Source organism: Rhea americana, unplaced genomic scaffold, assembly GCF_003343005.1.
Source record: "Rhea americana isolate MKP2758 unplaced genomic scaffold, rheAme1 scaffold_9, whole genome shotgun sequence".
In the NCBI taxonomy this organism is placed as follows: Eukaryota; Metazoa; Chordata; class Aves; order Rheiformes; family Rheidae; genus Rhea; species Rhea americana.
The window spans coordinates 3,388,445-3,404,843 of record NW_028187088.1 but is presented as its reverse complement, the minus strand read 5'-3'; the positions used below and the strand labels follow the sequence as shown (position 1 = coordinate 3,404,843).

At 37.0% G+C, this 16,399-nt stretch overlaps 1 protein-coding gene across 4 annotated transcripts in view; it reads left to right on the top strand.

Moving 5' to 3' along the window:
• Positions 1–16,399, top strand: part of PIK3C2G (phosphatidylinositol-4-phosphate 3-kinase catalytic subunit type 2 gamma) — a 220,371-nt gene that overhangs the window by 7,098 nt on the left and 196,874 nt on the right. For all 4 annotated transcript variants that reach the window (XM_085324048.1, XM_085324047.1, XM_085324049.1 and 1 more), the window contains exons 3-5: positions 2,647–2,807; positions 5,907–6,018; positions 12,625–12,727. In XM_085324048.1, coding sequence (XP_085180174.1) covers positions 2,647–2,807; positions 5,907–6,018; positions 12,625–12,727 — 376 coding nt within the window. The remainder of the gene's footprint in view (positions 1–2,646; positions 2,808–5,906; positions 6,019–12,624; positions 12,728–16,399) is intronic.

Sequence of the window (16,399 nt, the reverse complement as noted above, 5' to 3'; positions counted from 1 at the left end):
CGGTTCATCAGGTTTTACCCCAAATATTCAATTCTAATAACATCAGATACTTGAAGGCATATTCCATATGGCAGACTACCTTTCAGATATTCAGATTTCTGTGTCCAAACATTCTACTTTTAGCTTCGTGCTCCAATTACAGGCTATTGATTCCTTTTTTGTTTTCCCTGAATAAATGAGTTGGTTGTTTTATTAAGCCATTCCTGTTTTGCAATCACTTGTTTTGTGTACTTCAGTAGCACATATTCTTTTAAAAAGAAAATGAAAAGAAACTATGCTTTTYGTCCATCAAAAAAGAAAGCATTCTCAGAAGAAAATGTTACAGCAAAGAAGAGACCAAGAAATCTCATTGATTTGCAAAAAACTAACCCATTCAGTCTTTGTGAAGGACCATCCTTCTAGTTCCCAAAGAATCTCAATAACTAGCAATTTTTTACATCAGAGGCAAGATACATAATTCTAACTCTGTCATGCAAACTTGCAGCTCCAGCATGTAGCTCGAGTAGAAACCCATTATGTTTTTCTGCAGGTAGTATTCATAGAGGTAACAATCTATAATTGAAACATTTCATTGTACAGATATGCAACTTTAAAGCARTTTTCAAAACCCCTTTATCAGGTTTTATTTACAGTTACGAGCATAGCTATAGCAGAATGGGTAGCTTTAGAATACATCTTGAAGTCAGATTAATACCAGAGGAAGATGCCAAACTGACAGTCTTGGGATTTGATACTTCAAAATACAGAGTTCCTCCAGCTTCTGCTGACTTCAGAGACATGCTGTGAATTGCAGAGGAAAACGTGGCATTGTGAAAGAGCAGGTCCCTCAGAAAGTTAGTGCTTTCTGGATATGCTGAATTGTTGCAACATAGAAGACAAGTGGCACAAGATTTTCTTCACATAATAATTCTGTAGTACTTCAGCCATGCTATGGGAGGCCTAACTTCCAAAATTCTTGTTATGTGAGATGCACGTGTTTTGCCCAGCAGCTCAGGTGAGAAGTCCATTGGTTCCTTGAAAATAATACGTGTCCATAAACAAGCAACACTTTCTGGAACTAAAGGCATTTTTGTCTGRAAGGCATAAGAAGGAAATTTTTGTCTCCAGATTATCCTAGAATACAAAAAGGTGGAAGGGGGATAAGAGGAGGTGCATTTAATTTTGAAATAACTACCACCAAGTTGAGGGGGTAATTCATGCTCTGCATGTGCACATGTCCCATTAATTTGCTGCTAGAGAAAGGGTAGTGAAGTTTTCAGTCTTATTCAGTTCTTGGTCTTTCCACAGAAATAGGTGATAGTGGAAAGCTTTATGTGCACCTTGCTCACAAAGAAAATAGGCTGACACCAACTACATAGGTCACCAAAACAGCTGCTGTAGTATAATGATTTTTTACTATAAGTATAAATCTATCTCATGTACTGCAGGTATTGTCAAGCCTCATTTCCTCTTACTCCACTGAAACATCATGCCCCCTGGCTTTTTATTATAAAGAATGGTCTGCTTCATTGGATTATTAATTTTGGAAGCCCAGATTTTTTTTCCTCCTCTTCTCATGCTGTAGAAATACATGTCAAAAGAGGAGTTTGTACTGTTGTTTAAGAGCGTGGGGAAGCAGCCCCGAGGCAGGAGGTAACATAGTAATGAAGAACTTTGTGAGAGAACTGTGGCACAAAATACACTGTAATCAGAGATCTTATAAAGTGCTGCCAACTCAGAAGCCACAAAATGCTGCTTGAACTAACAAACAAAAAAGAATGCAATATGCTTAGTGCAGGATGTTTGAATTTAGCTACTAAAATATTCAGGCCAATTAGTGAAATGTAAAACTCAATTGGTACAATATGTACTCCCTTACCTGCAGCTGTGAAGTCTATTTGCTTAAAAAGCAAATTTAAGCTCAGCTGACAGCCTTTAATACCTGTGACCAGCGTTCATCAGGAAATGGCACCTCAGGGAGAATTCGTTTCCGCAAGTTTGTGGTAATTGGAAGGAGGAGGGATGATATATTTTATAGGAAATGGTATATAAGATCAGAGGACTTCAGTGACTGTAACAGTTATTGTCCTCTAAAGCCACTTGCTTAAATAACCAGTGTCTAAGTAATGAGGATTTCAAGCTGGATCCTAGTGCTGGGTGAAAATAGTGACATAAAATTTCGCAAAGAAAGCATATTCATTTTGACCAGCTGTACTAGTCACAGCTGTCTGTGCACGTGCTYTTGGCTTTGTGGTACAACTCTGTTATTTAAGTGTATGTTTGAGCACCCTGATAGCCACTATACTTAAATTATTCTCATCACACTACACTGAAGTTTGTGTCTCAACATCTTTTGGCTTCACTCAGGTCAGGCTTAGCAGTGATSCTGTGAAGTTCATGAAGATTCTAGTTATGATTTCCCTATTAAGTAAAATAAATAGGTGTACATACATTAAGTGATCTCACTAATGCATCAAAACAAAGTCTAGGTTGCTGCTATTGTCCCCTCTGTTTGCACAAAATATATGGAAAACATATAAAAAATATATAGAAAGCTAACAGCTTTCTATGTGCTGTTGCTATTGCAGTATTTTTGTTTTGTTCTTGTTACAAGAGAGCTGAAGTATGTATCTGTTWAGACTTAATTTTATTGTATGTTCTCCCCAGAATAAGAAGTGCCTATCCTGCTTATGACTTAAAGACAAATACTGGGAAAATCTGGAGTGTCACAACAAGGTTCCCAGACCTTGGCATCCTTGGCAAATCAAAATTCAGAATCAGCATTTGGACAGATTCTTCACCATATCCACTGCTTATTACTCAAAATGGTAAGTGATTGAGATTTCCATAGCTTCCACARTTCAGTTCTGCTGAAGTGATAACATATGTTATTTGAAAAGACACTTGGAGAGTAAGCTTTATGTATTAAGTGCATTTTTTGTCATACGTGTTTGAGATATTTGCTGTAAAGTTAAAATCACATTAAATATCAAGCTTATGGCAACTTTTGCTAAGGTATAGATCTATACTTTCTTTAATCACAGTTGGCAGCAATTCCACCAGTCGCAAATGGAAGCACTCAGACTTTGATTCAAAAGATATTTAAGTATGTGCCTAACTTAAAACATATGGATTGTCGCCCTATAGTCGTAGGACTTTTCACATCCTTGAGTCTATTGCTGAATCCAAGGCTTAAAAGAGTCTGTAGTTTCTAAGACTGTTCTGCATCCAGGATTGATGACCAGGYCAAGGGAAGTATGTATTGGTTATAAGTTGAAGCAAGAGAAGTTCTGACTGTATATAAGGAAAAAGAGAATAATTAGGCATTGGAACTTATTGCCCACAGAGGGTGTGGAGTCTCTGTCCTTGGATGTTTTTGAGATCTGACTGGTCAGAACCCTGAGCAGCCTGATCTGAATACGTGTTGATGCTGCTTTGAGCATGAGGTTGGAGTAGATGGACCTTCTAATGTCCCTCCCAACCTGAATTATTCTATTGCTAATGTCTGTGGGAAGCTGCCATTGCCACAGTGGATGGTGGATCTGTGGTGAATGGGAGGATCTTGGATTCCAGTTCCGGTAATCTTTATCTGTTAAACTACAAACAGAAAAACAAATGAAATTAAATATTTTTTTTTCTCCTCTTCTCTTCCTGTGTTSTTTCATTAAGTGATAATCTTTTTTTATGAATCTTTTCTTTGGTTGTTGAGGAATTATTTGGCTGTAACATACTCAGTTTGATGGGTTGAAATCTGAAAGTGCAAAGCTCTACAGAATGTCAGCATGTATTTAAAAGTTTATTCTCAAAAAACAGTCACTAAGACTTCCACACTTACTCATCCAAGTTTGATTATTTGTATTGGGAGCATCTACATTGTTATTGGAAAGCCTGGCAAAGCAGTAATTTTAATAGCCTTGAATCTTTATTTTCTGGATTCCATGAAATCAAGGTCCCCAAATCTCAGGACACTCTGAACAGAAGGTGGTATTCCCTGCACTATGTCAGTTAGGCAAAGGATCTGCAAAGGACCTACACTGATGTTCACCTGAACACAAAATCTTAACTACTGGCAAATATTTTGTCCTGTAGCTTCATTTTACCTTATAGGTTGTTCGAAGTATTTTCTGTATAACTTTATTTACAAAAACATCTTAGAAAGCCGAGCTGATTCCAAAGCAAATGTAAGGAACAATTCCTATCCTAAATTTGCTGACAGGCTAAATAAACAGTGGGATGCATTYGAAGGCAGGAGGGAGTACACTGTTTTTGCCCCATCTCGCATAAAAAGCAGAAAGAACTGTTAGGTCATGCAAAAACGCATGGCRGAGCAAGAAAAGAAAAATGAATCTATGGAGTGCAAATGAATGATACTAGCAAGTTTCAGTTTTTTACAATGAGTAACTTGAGCAAAGTGCATGTTATAATTTTAATTCAAGATCCTGCATCATGTCCCTTCTTCTGCTGTGTGTAAATTTTGCAAATAAACATTGTAGTTTATATGTCAGCTATAAAGAGTTGCTTAAACAGCAAGTTGTCAAAAGGAAACCAACTCTTTTTATTTCAGTTTGGTTTTTGTCATCCCCTTCTATCCCCCACCCCTAATTGTTGTTTGTTCTGTGAATATCATAGTCATAGTATCCTAAATTTCCTCTCAGAAACAATTTGGCATTTCTTGGTTTGTTCTAAAATAATGGCATAGCAAATTTGGACCAGATTTGCTATTATGAATTTTCTACTCTTGGCTACTCTGGCTATTCATAACACCATTAAACCCAGCTAAACTGTCTGGTTAGGCTTAGTTTGCAGCTGCTGTCTGAATCTGGAGCGATGCAAGTTGGTCAACATGGAATTGTGATTTTTGTGCTTATTTTGGAGGGGATTTTTTTTCGAATGTCAATACTTCTCACTTTTATGACAGAAAGTTCACTTAAAGGTTGTAGTAAAAGCTTGGACTTTAATATAGCCGTGACCACTGATTTTGCAGCATTTAAGGGATAAAATGAATAAAATGAAAAGAAAAGGAAAATCTGCTTTGGCTTTTCTGTTGTCAGATAAAAACAATAAGGTTGCCTGAAAATTCTGGAGGAAGTCAAGACCAAATCCAGCATTGCAAAACCACCTCGGTGCGTTATGTGCCTACTTTTCACTGAAAAATCAGGTATTGTCCCCTCTAGAGGGAGTATCTCAGACTTGAAGACTCAGTTAACTTGTCTGGTGGAGCATGCCTTGCATGCATGTAAAGACCAAACTTATCAGATATGTTTGCAATTTGATTGACATATTAYGCATCTTATTTTCTTCTAGTTTTCACCAGTTTTTCTAGAATAGGAATAGAGGAAGTGTATTGACAGGGTTGTAAAATGGCTTAAAAAGATGAGGAAGTGTTGGGGAAGAGTTGTCAAAACAATAGAGTATTTCTGAAGAGCAGATTACATAAACTTGCATAGAATTTGTATGATCACTTTGTTATGGCTAATGAAAGGTGCAAAGAAATAACAATGGTAAGTAACTTTCTGAAGCTTCTGTGTGTCTTGTACAGCAACAGAGGCTGTTTTTACATCATATCATGTTCGCACGTGGGAAATGTACTGATACATTAATCACAAAAACAACTTCAAATTTACAGATTCGAAAAAATATCCACTTGCTGCTTCTTTCTGCTTTGGAAAAGTGCTCAGCAATTCATTCCAGCTACCTCACAAGCCACCAGTTTCCTCCAAATAGACCCAGATTCTATGACTTGTTGTACTGCATCTGAACCAAAGAAGAAAAAAGATCATATATTGCTTGTTCTAATTCCTCTTGATGGGGCTAGACAGCAGCAGTAGTTAGCATTTACAAAGAAATTCTTACTTTCTTTGCTCAAGAATGTAGCCTGAAATTTTCTAGCAAGCTACTATTAATTTTTTTGCTATCTTTATTTACAGCTGGCTGTATCACTCATGACTTAATTGTAGAGATCCTACAYTACATAAATCAATACCCAGTCCAAGAGGAATGTTTTCTAAGTGTTTGCGGGTCTGATGAATTCTTACAGAAGTAAGTATCTCATTAGGAAAGGGTACTGATTATGTATTACATCATGTAAGCATTAATGCACTCTGCTTATACACTGTACAAACAAAACCGTAGGGAAAGTTAGAGTAGTGTGTTCCAAACACTAAAAGAATAGCTTTTTAAACTCCTGGAACATGTTGTCTCTGTATTTATGCTCTACAGGAATGATAGTGTCATCATTTGCTTCGGTTTTCCAGCAGGGCATCTGGGATTCAAATTCTGTCCCCTTTACGTAAGCTTTGTCCAGCCTTGAATAATTTGTTTCACTCCTCTGTTTTTCTTCTCTTCCTCATCCATAAAACAGGGATGCTGCTACTTCAATATCTCACAGGAGTGTTGTAGGCAGGAGGGGGTATGTATCTCTTCAAAGGAGAAAATCACCAAAGAGATGAGAAACAGTATTACAAAGAGCTGCCTAGCAGGTGATTTTCCTTTGTATCCAGTTGCAACAGTAGTAAAGTAAATGAATCCAGCAGTTTGATGTTGACTGTAATTGCAGAAAACATGTTATACCTATAAGCAGGTCTTTCTGAATGTATGTAATTTAGAAGTTAGGAATTAAGTGTTCTGATTTATATTCATAGAAGTAAACTTTTGTGATTTTTTAAAATAAACACTGCTGGACTCAGCTAGGTGTTTCTCCCCCTCTGGCAGCTTAAATTCAACTGTCATCAAAAATGAGGAGATTTAACATCGAAGTAGCTAAGTGCAAGTCCAGATTCCATGTTGCTAGCTGCACTCCTGGGACAGTAACTTTCAGCAGAAATGGGCAGTTCTCTGTTGTAACATCTTAAAGTGACACTGCAGGAATGACTGTTTATCTATTAAAAACATTAAAAGTGTTTGAAGGGTTGAAATAATGTAGACATATCCTATAATTGAAGGGGAAATCTTTATATGCAGCCATATTGGCAGTGTAAAGTAAAGATTTCCTGAACTAGCCCAAAGCAAGTCAACTTGATTAACGAAAGCAATATAGCCATGAGAGCAGTAAGTGTCCCACCATGTAAATAAGCTTCATTCTGTAGCCAGCTTGGACATCTCTAATCTTACACAGGTACACAAGTCAAATATTCAGATGTTTGTAGTGAGTTATACTTTGCAATTCAAGGTGGACACTTTAAGATTTGTGAGYATTATTTAAATCTACGTAAAGCAGGAGCTGGTATAGTGGAATGCTGTGTGAAAATGATACAATGCTAGAACCACTGAGAAGAGAATCAGGTCATAGATCTGTTAACTACATAAGAGAGCCTGTTTGGTTTTYTCAAGTCTTTCTTCTTATTTCAAACTAATTGCTAAAGAAAATGGAAATAATGAGTCATTGTATTGAGGGTGAGCTCAGTGTGTTTCAGTACAGTGTACAGTATGTTCTAAACAGTTTTATTTTCACTGTTGGGAAGAACTCATCAATAGGGGACTGTTTAAATTCCTGCACTTGCACAATCTCAGCACGTCTCATTAGCAGTGAAACAAGGTCAATGATGTCCTCCTCTTTTTTGCTGAGCTCCTTTGCTGTAGTGCAAAAAGCACTGAGCTTCAGTTCTGGCCTCAGTAGCTTGTAATTCTATGCTATGGTATAATTTCACCTGTCTTCTTCTCCTCATCAGAGTCCTTAATTTGAAATTTGAAACCCCGAATAAAACCATCTGTTGGGTACCTTAACATGACCTGCAGAGTTGCCTCGAGGTGAAACTTTTTCCTATATTTGTACTATCTGGTAATGCAAACTGCTTTCCTCACTATGTTGTTTAACAGAGGCACTATAGTTTTATGTACTTGTGGAAAGTTCTTCTCTTGCGGAGCATTTGGAATTCATTCAGTGATGAATTCCAGTTGAAGTTTCACGAGTTACGAGACAGCAAAGGGAATGCAGTGCTGCTTCTGCTTTATTATAATCCAGAAATGAATAAAATGAAGTGAAAACAATGACACGATGAACTATTCTCAGACCAGAGTAGGTTAGTGGATGAGAAACATTGTGAAGATTGGTCAAAAGCTTTCATTTAGTATTATATTGAACTATATGAATAAGCATCTCATCCTGCCTTTTGCAGAAAAACTTGAAAGACTTGCTGATTCCTGGAATCTGTTTTGCTTTAAGTGGGATGGGGAACACATGCGTATGCTAATAATATATACACTGCAAGATATGATCATTCATTATTCCCTTCCTATGGAGACATCCATGAGCTTATATTGTATCTGACTCACAAGTCAAATATCAAATTTCAAATATACAAATTTAAAATAGCAGAGACCTGCATATAGGTTGTAGTTCAGGCAGTAACTGATAGAATGATCTTTGAGATCCTGATCTGGAATCTCACTTCATTTCTAATCTTTAACTTAATTTTATTCACTAATCAGAAATTCTGGCCTTGCCTCAACCTGTGGACTTTCCCCTTATTCCTTTTTCTTATGGTATCTACAGAACACTATCAGGATTTGCTGGCAGCTTTCCCTGCCCCTTCTGTCATTGTAAGGTGTGTGTTAATCACTTCCCAGGTTGGATTTCCTGCAGTTTCTTTTTTATATGTTCATCTAGAAGTAGAACTCAGCCCTTGAAAGAATAGGGGAGTAAAATCCCGTTTATTTGCAATGACGACCCCAATCCTTGTCATTCTTTTCTACTATTGCTCACAGAAGTTTTTGATCTTTGTATGAACCCATAGGTTGAATCTACCCTCCTTCTCTAGGCTTCCTAGCTGTGCATATGCATGCCAGTCCTTTATGTGTGTCATGTTTATCTTCATCTTTTAGTTCTTGGAGGGCTATCGGCGATACCTGAAAATCCCCCCTTTATCCAAGCCTTCTCACATTCACCTTTAAATTTTGCTTTCGCACTTTCTCATCTCTTAACGAGAGAGAATGGGTGCCCCTCAAACGAGATTTTTATGATGCCTTTTATAAAAGATGTTATGTAAAGATAAATTATATTGGGGTTAAGCTGCTTATGTCAAATAACTCCTACCTCTTGCTGCCAGCAGCAAGCCAAAAACAGTTCTTGTCKTGTGACTGCAATGAATCAATTCTCCATTTAGACTTTTTTGCCTTAGAGCTACAGGCCACCAGCATTCTGAAGTGCCTAATAAAATGAAGCGCATGACTATATAAAAGAATACCGGACTCTCTTTTGATTATTGATCTAGTGGTTGTTAGTAAGAAGTAGCTGCAATACAGACCTAGTAAAAGAATATAATCTAAGGATATTTATGAGCTTTATTTCTAAATGCCATGTTTTTCGAAGACTTGGGATTTCTTGAAGGATCTTTTCAWACAAATTTTTAGTTCTGCTTGTGCTCTAGCATAGTTATCTTACTGCTTTGCAGTTCTGCTAACACATTGAGCAGAAGTGTGACCTTATTGATGATATTTCTTTGCCTTGCTAATTCTATTCTCTGAGAATTGAGACCTAAATAAGAGTTATTTTTCTCTCTAAGTCCAAACCATTAATTATAAAAGAGGTAGAGTTAAATTCATACAGATTGGGGTGGTTAGAAGCAGACACCTTTTGGATGCCCATCTTCTTTGTAAAAATAAACTTCATTTTCTGTTCTTGCTGTAGATTAAGCTTCTCATTCAGGGATGCTGCTCAGCTGAGATTTTTTTTTTTTTTAATAAATCTGGTTGAACTACGTTGGGATCTGGAGCTTATAGCACATCAGAGAATGTTGCTGCTGTGTGGAAGCAAGATCATCTAGTGGTGAGGGAGTCAAGAGACTGAAGGCTTTTCTCTTTCCCTGTTACTGAGATTATGGGACTATACGCGAGTCACTTCATTTTAACCAAGTCGTTACCTCATTTCTTAAAGACAAAGACTGCCTTTTGCTTTGTGTCCTTTATTGTGGCATTCTGGCCCAAGCTGTAGTCTCCTGTAGTATTTCAGCAAAATAAGCAGAAAAGTGTTAATAATGTTGCATTTTTATTAGTGTTTTCCACTGCAGTGCTCAATACACTGTGATCCAGTTATTAGTAACTATGCTATTCTCTAAAAGTGGCTACATTATTTTTTTCTTACTAGTACAGATGCAGTAGCAGATCTGTAAGAAACCAAGCTAGAGAATGCATTGCAGCCTAGGGTATGGCTAAAAGGTAGTTTTTCAATCCATGGCTGGTCTGTGGAACTAAAGCTGCATCACTGTTTCTTGTAGTTTCCTTTTCATCTAGGCCAAATTTCCACCTTAGTTTGCTGAGGCATTAATCCACATGGTCTAGTCTCTTGTATCACAGCATCTGCCAAAGCTTTTCTGTTTGCATTTATGTATATTGAATCCATCCATGAAATCAGCTCTAGGGCCAGCAGCTCTAGACTACAGTGTTTCAGATAGCCACACCATCTCAATACAGGATTTGATGAGGTCTAGTATCTGCCTGACACAGGAGTGCTAACACAACCCCCTACTRTAAATGTGGCTATAACCAAATGTTAAACTTCCATTGCTGTAATTTGTTTTGTCTCAGTTATGATGATGTGGAATAATTATACTGGCCAAAAGTAGTTTTSTACATCTGCAGTAGAAAATTATAACCATAGAGGAGCATTCTACTGGTATAAATTGGTATTGCCATAGCATTTTCTAGCAGTGGCTTGGTGTAACGATTGCATCAAAGGGAATAAGAATACTGGAGCAATCTGGAATGAAGTGACTCAGGACTTGCAGGTGTGTTTGTGTAAAGGTTTCTTGTTACTACACCTGTCTTGAGGTTGGCAACAAATAGGGCAGACTGGGAAGAGCAGAAATAATGGTGGGGGGAAAGATGAAAAACAGGTGTGAGGCTGTTTTGAAGAATCACCAAGGTCACAGAGGAGTTCATCTGCAGAGTCATGAGGCAGACTTGATCAGATGAAATCCAGAGTGGAAGTTAGAAGAAAGCAGTGRGTAGGCACAGCATAATATGAGTTGAGGAACAACACGGGAAACTTAAAATTGGTATAGTCTCAGGAAGTGGGAATAGGTTGTTTGGACTTTTGCTGGTAAAGGAATTTGAGAAGGGCTGAGGCATAGTAGTGACACACTTTACAACAGTACTAGTATTCACTGTGCCAGTTGTGGCTTCTGCCCTCTCTCTCAACCTGTACTTGTCCTTAATAAGGAATTTTGCAAATGTATAGAAGCACTGTCAAAGGACCTTGCTCTAGATGTTTATTCTGTCAAATGGTCATGGGTTTCTCTTCTGAGACCTTCAGTGTCTTTGTTAAAAAATACATCTGCACTTACACCTCTTGTGACCTCTAATAGGAAGTATGTATTTTGCTTACCTACAGTGCAGGGTAAGCGCAGAACRCTTACAAGATATATGAATCCTCAGTAATTGTGCTGAGTGGCARTTATGTATAGTACACTTACTTAAATTTAACCATTAATTTCTATTGGGGACATCTACTGCCACATTAGATATAAGTCTCTACTCCAGTCACTCTTTCTGTCATTTGTTCACAGGGCCAGTGTTTCCTGGAACTGAATCCCACCAATTTTATTCAGCTATTCCATAAAAAAWCACTTTTAGATAGAAATAAACACCATTTATAGCTGAATTGTGAGGTTTTCTGTGACATTTGACAATTTGTAAAAGAATCCACTTTCCTTCATGGCCCAGGGAGTTCTGAAACAACTTGCCGTGCTGTAAATCCATATGAACATGGAGTATCCTTTTTGACATGCTTGGGTCTGGAGACCTGAAAGAAACAACATGAATCTAAGAGAACATGCACTAGAGTTGTAACTGATGATGCATATTAACTCATTTCAGTGATGAATTTGCCTTKGCTAAAATCAGTATCATTTTTCCTAATGATTAATCCCAAAGTTTTTTTTTATTTAATAAAAAGCATTTGCCTTAGCTCTAAGATTATTTTTGCATTATTTCACCTGATTAAAACAATAAGAGGGAAAACACTAAAATGATTTTTGTTTCAAGTAATATTAAAAATAATAAAAAGCATCCTTGGCTAGCAGAATAGTTCATAGGAGCCATTCCAGCCGAATGAGCAGAGCTCTGTGTGTGGCCTTAGCTGGCATATGATTTCAGGGGTGGAAAACTGACTTATAGCTTCTTTTTCATACCATCTCTGTGAGCTGCACAAGATCAAAACTTTAGTTTCTCTGAGGATCATGACCTACGTGTTTTAAAGAATATGGTTTTCAAACATATAGTTTATATTTTACTTTTGAGTTAGATATCAAACATTACAAGTCATTCCACAGTAGTGCTTTCATRCTCAAGATAACTTTGTATAAATCACACTGATTTGGGGTTGAAGAATCTACAGGAGTTGTCTTGAAAGACAGAGTTGGAAGCAGATGCARTTTATTTAGAATATTTTCTTTATTTCATTGTTGTTCTGTAACATAACTTAATAGTCAAAGATWCAACTAAGTGATTATTTTGAAATTTTCTCGCYGGAAAAKAAGTCATGACCAAACCCTGTCAGTYTTCACAGATGTAGCTCCCAAGCACTAGTTTTAYGTTTTTCAGTCTGTTTTGTATTTATAATTTAGTCTACTAGTCCTTTTATKAGAAAAAGAGAGATGATGAAGGAAGTGCAAACAGAGTTAATCATTTGTTTTTATCACAAAACTGCAGCAATCATACTTTGGGCAGCCACGAGACTCTTCGCAAGTCAACCACCTGCATTCAGCTTCAGCTACATATCACTACTAATCTGAAGCAAAGTTTGGCTCGAACGGTATGTTTTCTTTTTTTCTCCTCTTCCTTTCTTTCAGCCTCCTTGAAAGAGTAAAATTCTTCCAATCCTATTATGTAACAATCTCCGGTTATAATCAAAGAGAGATTATTTGCTTTCCTCATCATGCATTTTTTAGTGCTCAACTCCAGTTGAAATGTTCTGGGAAATAKGTCTGCCTTGTTTCTGCACTTGTACCTAATGCATCACTCTAGAGGACTCTCAACTGAAAAGAAAAYAAAGCTAACCTTTTTAGAAAAATGCAGTTCTGTCAGACTTGACTCACACTAGTGATTTCAGTTTGTCAGGGAATTACTGGTTTTGATTGGTCTTTCTATGTTTTGAAATATAATAAGGGGAAAATMATTTGAAGTATTGCATAAAATGAATCATATGTGGATTCGGATCATTATCACTGAAAATCAGAGTAGGTTGATAAAAGCTGGAATCTCAGTTTGTCTCTCTATGCATACATGTGTGAGTGTGGCTTGCACTCATGCATGTGTGTGTGTTCTTGTTTGCACATAGGCGTATGTCCCTACAGAAAACATTGTCTTATCACATCTTAAATCCAGATAGATTGATATTTAGATTACTAGAGATTAAGCAGCCTTGGAAGGGATTATTGAGCTTTAGTGACACTGATCTATGCTCCTAAATGTGAGCTTTATTCCCAGTGGTCCACCTTGAATTACTTCCAACTCAAACTTCACAGTACAGCAGAAGCTTTGGTGTTCTAGGCATTATTCCCTGGCAGTGGTTGGCTTTATTCAGATAGTTCCAATTACATGCTTTAAGTACGTATACTGTCAGCCTGAATGTGTAGGCCACATAACAGATTTCTAATAGAATAGAGGCTTTCTTTTCATTTTTGTTATGTGCCATGATGAAAAACGTCAGGTTCAGTGCAATGTGTTTCTTGAAGCATTTAAAAAGGGACTATAATGAGGCCAAATATAATATATGTTTAATTCTTTTCTTCTGTTGAAGACATTAGCTATTCTAYAGATAAAAGTGGAATAATCAAGTGCTACTGTGTGCAATAGTGGCTTAAATTATTTGCACTGTTCACTGCGAATATTCATTTAATTATCTATTTTTGAAAAACATTGATTCTACTTGGTCTAGTATTGTTCGGAAGAAAGTAACTTAGGAAACATGGAAGCTTTCATCACCAGGTCACCTCTTCAAAAATGATTCAGATCAGTGAATTGCCAGCTGCTCATTGTCAATCTAGAGAAAATGATCTGATGTGTGAGTATGCCCTCAGAAGGAGGTGAGCAAGTATTCATCTCATGTGTCCTTTCTCATCCTCATATTGTATCATCAAAGCCACAAAAAGAACAATATTCATGTTCAGTCACCTATGGAATTAGTTCTGTCTTGTCATGATACCTTGTTGTCATTGAATTGCAAGTTGGTGAGCTCCAGGTAGGAATCCCTGGATGATTTCCATTGTCTGCATTAAATAGGAGATGAGATTAAATGATTATCCTTTTTAGCCTTAGATCTGTGACAAGATATCTTGTGTTAAGAGTCTGGAAGACTTGATTTTTCCATACAATGRTGCCAAAGAAAACTGGGCTTGGGAAGAGTAAAGTGAAGGTGATTAGATATAATTATGAACACATGTAACTGTGTAATCGTGGAAAAATTACTTACCTTTTCTAGGACACTGTTTTTATCTATTAAATGRAATAATATATATTATTAGCCTTTTTGCTGGACAGTTGCAGGCTTCCAGTGTTTCCTGCCCTGAGAAATCAGTAACATGAATTAGAAATTTGATGAGAGAGTGCTGTTTGTATGCATACAGCATACACTGAAGGTATTATTTATATACCTACACTGAAAAGAGACAGCCTCAAATGATCCCCTGTACCTTGTTGAAATTGAGATGCATAGTTTAAAAATAACTCTTGCTATATACAAATCACTATTATTCACGATAGCATAATTGTCCCATACTGCACAATGCCTAGAGAGAAGGCAGCATCCAAGGAATTCTTATTTCACCTTTCTAAGTAATGTGATAGAGTTTAGGAATTAAGATTTTGGGTAATTTCTTAAGTTAGCCCCTTGACCAAGCTGGTCACCTGTAAGCAGGTAGAAGGCTGTATCAATTCTGTGTGCCTGTGCTTTTCAGCTGAAATCCTGATCTAAGAGCAGACATTTATTTAAAATTTATACTGTGATACATACATTTCTCTCTCTCTGCTGCATATGGTGAATGATGATTTGCTGCTCTTGTATCACCATGCCTTCAAAGTATTATTAGACACCTGAATGTCACAGCTGGATTACTGATTATATTGTATCTAATAGCCAGTTGTCCTTGGAAGGCAACAGAAATATACACAGAAAGCAAGAGGAGCAATAGATCTGATATTTATAATTACAAACTAATTGCTTGTGGTTCAGAGTTTAAGTGAACTCAAATGTCTGGACCAAATTGCCAGCTTGTTTGAGAGCAGGAAACTCTTGAGCATAAATTATTTCTTTTTTAAAAAAAATCCACAATAACTGGGTATTTTGGCACACCATAATATTAATAGGATGAAGAGTAACATTCAGGCCTTTCAGCACCAAATTTCCTAATAAATTCTCTACTGTGATTCTGACTTCATTTCTGTGAAGCTCATGCACTCAATAAAGAATTACTAAAATAGTCTATTTAATTAAGGTTAATAAAAAAACAGAGTTTATAAACTTTGGCAAGTAACTGAATATTCACAATTATTTTGTGAATATAACTTTTTAAAGAAAACAGATATTTCTCCACTCTGTGGGAAACTGGTATTCTGTGTTACGATGTATTCGAAAAAGAGGAAATTGTCTTGAACTGAAGACTTAAAGCAAGAAATTTGGCCTGGGACTGTTCATAGAGTCACAAGCTCTTGAGCCAGTCAGTGACCTTTAATTTGATTTTGATTTTTTGAGACATGAGATTTATCAGCCATAACACTCTTGCACAAAAGCCTTTTAATACCTGAATTTTCAAGACCCTAGATTCCTGCTTAACCTCCAAAGAAAGCCTGTACAGAGAACATAACCTTATCTTTATATTATAAAAACATATTGAAGGTCAGTTTTTTGTTATCTAACCAAACAAAGACCTTCTGCTGACATGAGTGTGAATTCTGCATCTTGTAGATTTTTCTCCATGCACTGAAATCTCGAGGAAGAGAGTAAATTTGAAAAAAATACACTAGTTCTCTTGTCAAATGATGATCCAGTTTATGGACACAGTTGTGCAGTACTCTGAATAATGAATGCTAGATCTGTTTTGATGTTGTATGTCATGTCTATCCTACTCTGTATTTCGTCATAACAGGCAACTCTTAAGCACAATCTCCAAAAGTTGTAGTGGGTCAGAAATGTTACCATCCTAGAGGATGGGTAGTGTTCAGGAAGCGTGCACAGTGGAATAGCATAAAAGCACAAACCTTCATCCGGGTGCCATTTCCAGAGAGGGCTCTGCCTAATCTCAGAGACGCATTTCTTCAGTGCTGTCCTCACATGCTTAATATCTGAGTAAAGCACGAGTCTTTGTAGTGGTGTGGCAGCAAGGAACACTTCCTGCTTCCTAGGAACATCRCTTGCTTCCAGAAAGGAAATTCTGGACAAAAGCAGCCAGCAAGTGATATTTCCTGAGAATCTAAAAACATTTTTACT